Here is a 2,336-nt window from a genome sequence, read left to right as displayed (position 1 = left end):
CCCAAGAAATTAAGTACTTGGGATACTCCAATGGTATATTTATGTTGATTCATCTTTAGATTATATTTATCAAATATTTATGTTCATCAAAGCACATGTGCCTCTAAAAAAATTAGCGTTTTCGTACCTAAAGAACACAGGAAACGTAACCTCTCGTATTTGTAAAGGGCAATATGGCAACTTGAAACAAATAAAACACAAAACATGGAAGATAGTTTTATAATGAACTTAATATTAATGTAATACTAATTCTTAACAAGCAATTGTGAGAATTCACAAAAAGTTGAGCCTAATGGCAAATAAATTAAGCAAGACATCATTACATGGCATGCCGCCAAATAATAATAATAATAATAATAATAACAACAACAACAATAACAACAAAAATTCTAATGATAACTTTACATGAATCTGTAGAGATTAACATCAAACTAAGGAATAGTTGATTAGTCGTAATAGGCTAGCAGCCAGTCCTTCCCGTTGATGAAATCGATGGACAGGAAGGGAGCAACCTCCTCCGAGGTCAGCTGGCGTGACCAATGCACTCGGTGAACCGGGTTCGCGCCTGGACCATAGCATGAATACTCCCCATATAGCAAATGGCTGTGATTAAATAATAATAATGATCCCCATAAAATCATCATTAAGCTTCTAATAAATCTGTAATCATAGCTTAATTAAGGATCTGGAAGCTTACTCGGTGGTGCCATCATAGCTCCAGTTGGTCCAGCCTGCTGGGGTGATGGTCTTCGAGAGGTAGGATTTGGCGAAAATGACCCGTGAATGGGCCCCTTTGGCTCGACCCAAATATACCTCATCAACACCATATACCTTGCATTTTATAAACACAAAGCCGCTGCTGTCATTGGGAGATTGCCGGTTTTGGGCCGTTATTGATCCAAGGATGGCGGTTCGCCGGTCCGGGAGGACGAAGATCTCGCAGCTCTGCTTCACAAATGACTGACAATAAATATCCTTGCTATTCCTACAAAATGATCAGGACTCCTAACGCAGTTTGCGTCTAATAGTGGAGCGTCACATGTCAAGTGAACCCCACCGTAATACACCGGTACTGGCCGGTGTTAAAAACGGTAGAGCTCACTTGATACGTGGCGCCCAACCATTAGACTTCGAATACATCAGGAGTCTTGATGTAATATTTTTTCAAAAAATTCATATATTGTATATATAATCACCGTGTTATTAATTTGAGCTATTAATTAATCAAAGAATTTTGAAATTGTAAATCAACAACTTGCCTGGAAAATGGATTGGCCACGGCCAAAGATAAAATCGATATTCCCCTGGATGTAGCAGCTCTCGTAAAAATGCTTCCCCTTGTGATCAAAGAGGGTGTTATGATTACTGTAGAAGCCACAGTGGTAGAAGGCGACTTTGTCACCAGTCACTTTCGCTCCCACGGATTGGTTGAAGGGTGTATTAGCAGCACCTAAAGGAGCATCATTCTGCCGCATAAAGTACTTAAAGTTAGCAATCATTTCGGTATTTAACTATATCTCGATTAATCAAGGAAAATGATTTTACCTTAAAACTAATCCCAAATGCGTTGAAGTTATCAGCTTTGACAGTGATGGTGGCAGACTTGGTATTGTTCTGCAAGCTATCGTTCCACACAATTGAAGTTTTGCCTTTGCCATTACCCCTCATAAAAATGTATGGTTTGTTCTCTGGAATCACAATCTTCTCTCTGTCAATAAAAATTTAATATTTTTCATTGTTCTATAATAATGAGTTATCAATTGAGGCAACAAGGCTTCAGAATCGTTGTACCGATAAACTCCAGCTCGCACATGGATTATGATCCACTCAGAATTTCTTTCTGGGACGGCATTGATCGCGGCCTGAACGGAGGAGAAGTTATCCCTTCCTGATTTGCTAACAATGAGTGTACGGCTCGGGTTTACGGGCAACTTTGAGGTGAGGAGGGGAGCATTGATCAGATCATTTGCTTTTGAGCCTTTAGCAATGGCTCCATCAACAAATGCCAAATAAGAAATGAGGAGGGGGAGATGAAGAAGTGTGAGAAATGAAAAACTCATTTTTTAAAAGATTTGACAACTTTTGATGAAGAGTGGGAATCAACAAGGAAATGGAAATAAAGAGGGCAATGCAATTTAGAAGAAAAAAAGGATGAGGGGTTGATTGATGCTTAAGAAATTTTTTGTTTTGTTTTGTTTTTTTTTTTTTTTTTTTGGTTTGGGTTCCTATGATAACAGTTTTTGTGCAAAGGCTATGAGGGAATGGCGGCAGAATTTGCTTGAAGGGTGAAATTCGACCGTTGCCTATTGCACTAAGGGGGAGAGGAATGGTTATTT

At 39.0% G+C, this 2,336-nt stretch overlaps 1 protein-coding gene across 1 annotated transcript; it reads right to left on the bottom strand.

Annotated features, from left to right (window-relative positions):
• Positions 1-446: 446 nt before the first annotated feature.
• On the bottom strand, positions 447-2,116 carry LOC110037284 (probable pectinesterase 67). Its single transcript, XM_020741888.1, has 5 exons — positions 1,792-2,116; positions 1,546-1,708; positions 1,260-1,466; positions 698-945; positions 447-603 (listed from the first exon to the last, which is right to left on the bottom strand). The coding sequence occupies exons 1-5, from the start codon at positions 2,058-2,060 to the stop codon at positions 447-449; spliced, it is 1,044 nt and encodes a 347-aa protein (XP_020597547.1). The 5' UTR covers positions 2,061-2,116.
• Between the last annotated feature and the right edge of the window lie 220 nt (positions 2,117-2,336).

The sequence above is a fragment of the Phalaenopsis equestris genome, unplaced genomic scaffold (assembly GCF_001263595.1).
Source record: "Phalaenopsis equestris unplaced genomic scaffold, ASM126359v1 Scaffold218054, whole genome shotgun sequence".
In the NCBI taxonomy this organism is placed as follows: Eukaryota; Viridiplantae; Streptophyta; class Magnoliopsida; order Asparagales; family Orchidaceae; genus Phalaenopsis; species Phalaenopsis equestris.
The sequence above is the reverse complement of the archived record's forward strand: the minus strand, read 5'-3'. Positions and strand labels throughout refer to the sequence as shown.

What these genes read in the sequence shown, in the direction of transcription:
- LOC110037284 (XM_020741888.1), bottom strand. Translation starts at nt 2,060, where the DNA reads ATGAGTTTTTCATTTCTCACACTTCTTCATCTCCCCCTCCTCATTTCT. An exon ending in GTGCGAGCTGGAGTTTATCG is followed by an intron (nt 1,709 to 1,791) that starts GTACAACGATTC and finishes TTTTATTGACAG; the next exon opens with AGAGAAGATTGTGATTCCAG. An exon ending in CATTTGGGATTAGTTTTAAG is followed by an intron (nt 1,467 to 1,545) that starts GTAAAATCATTT and finishes TTTATGCGGCAG; the next exon opens with AATGATGCTCCTTTAGGTGC.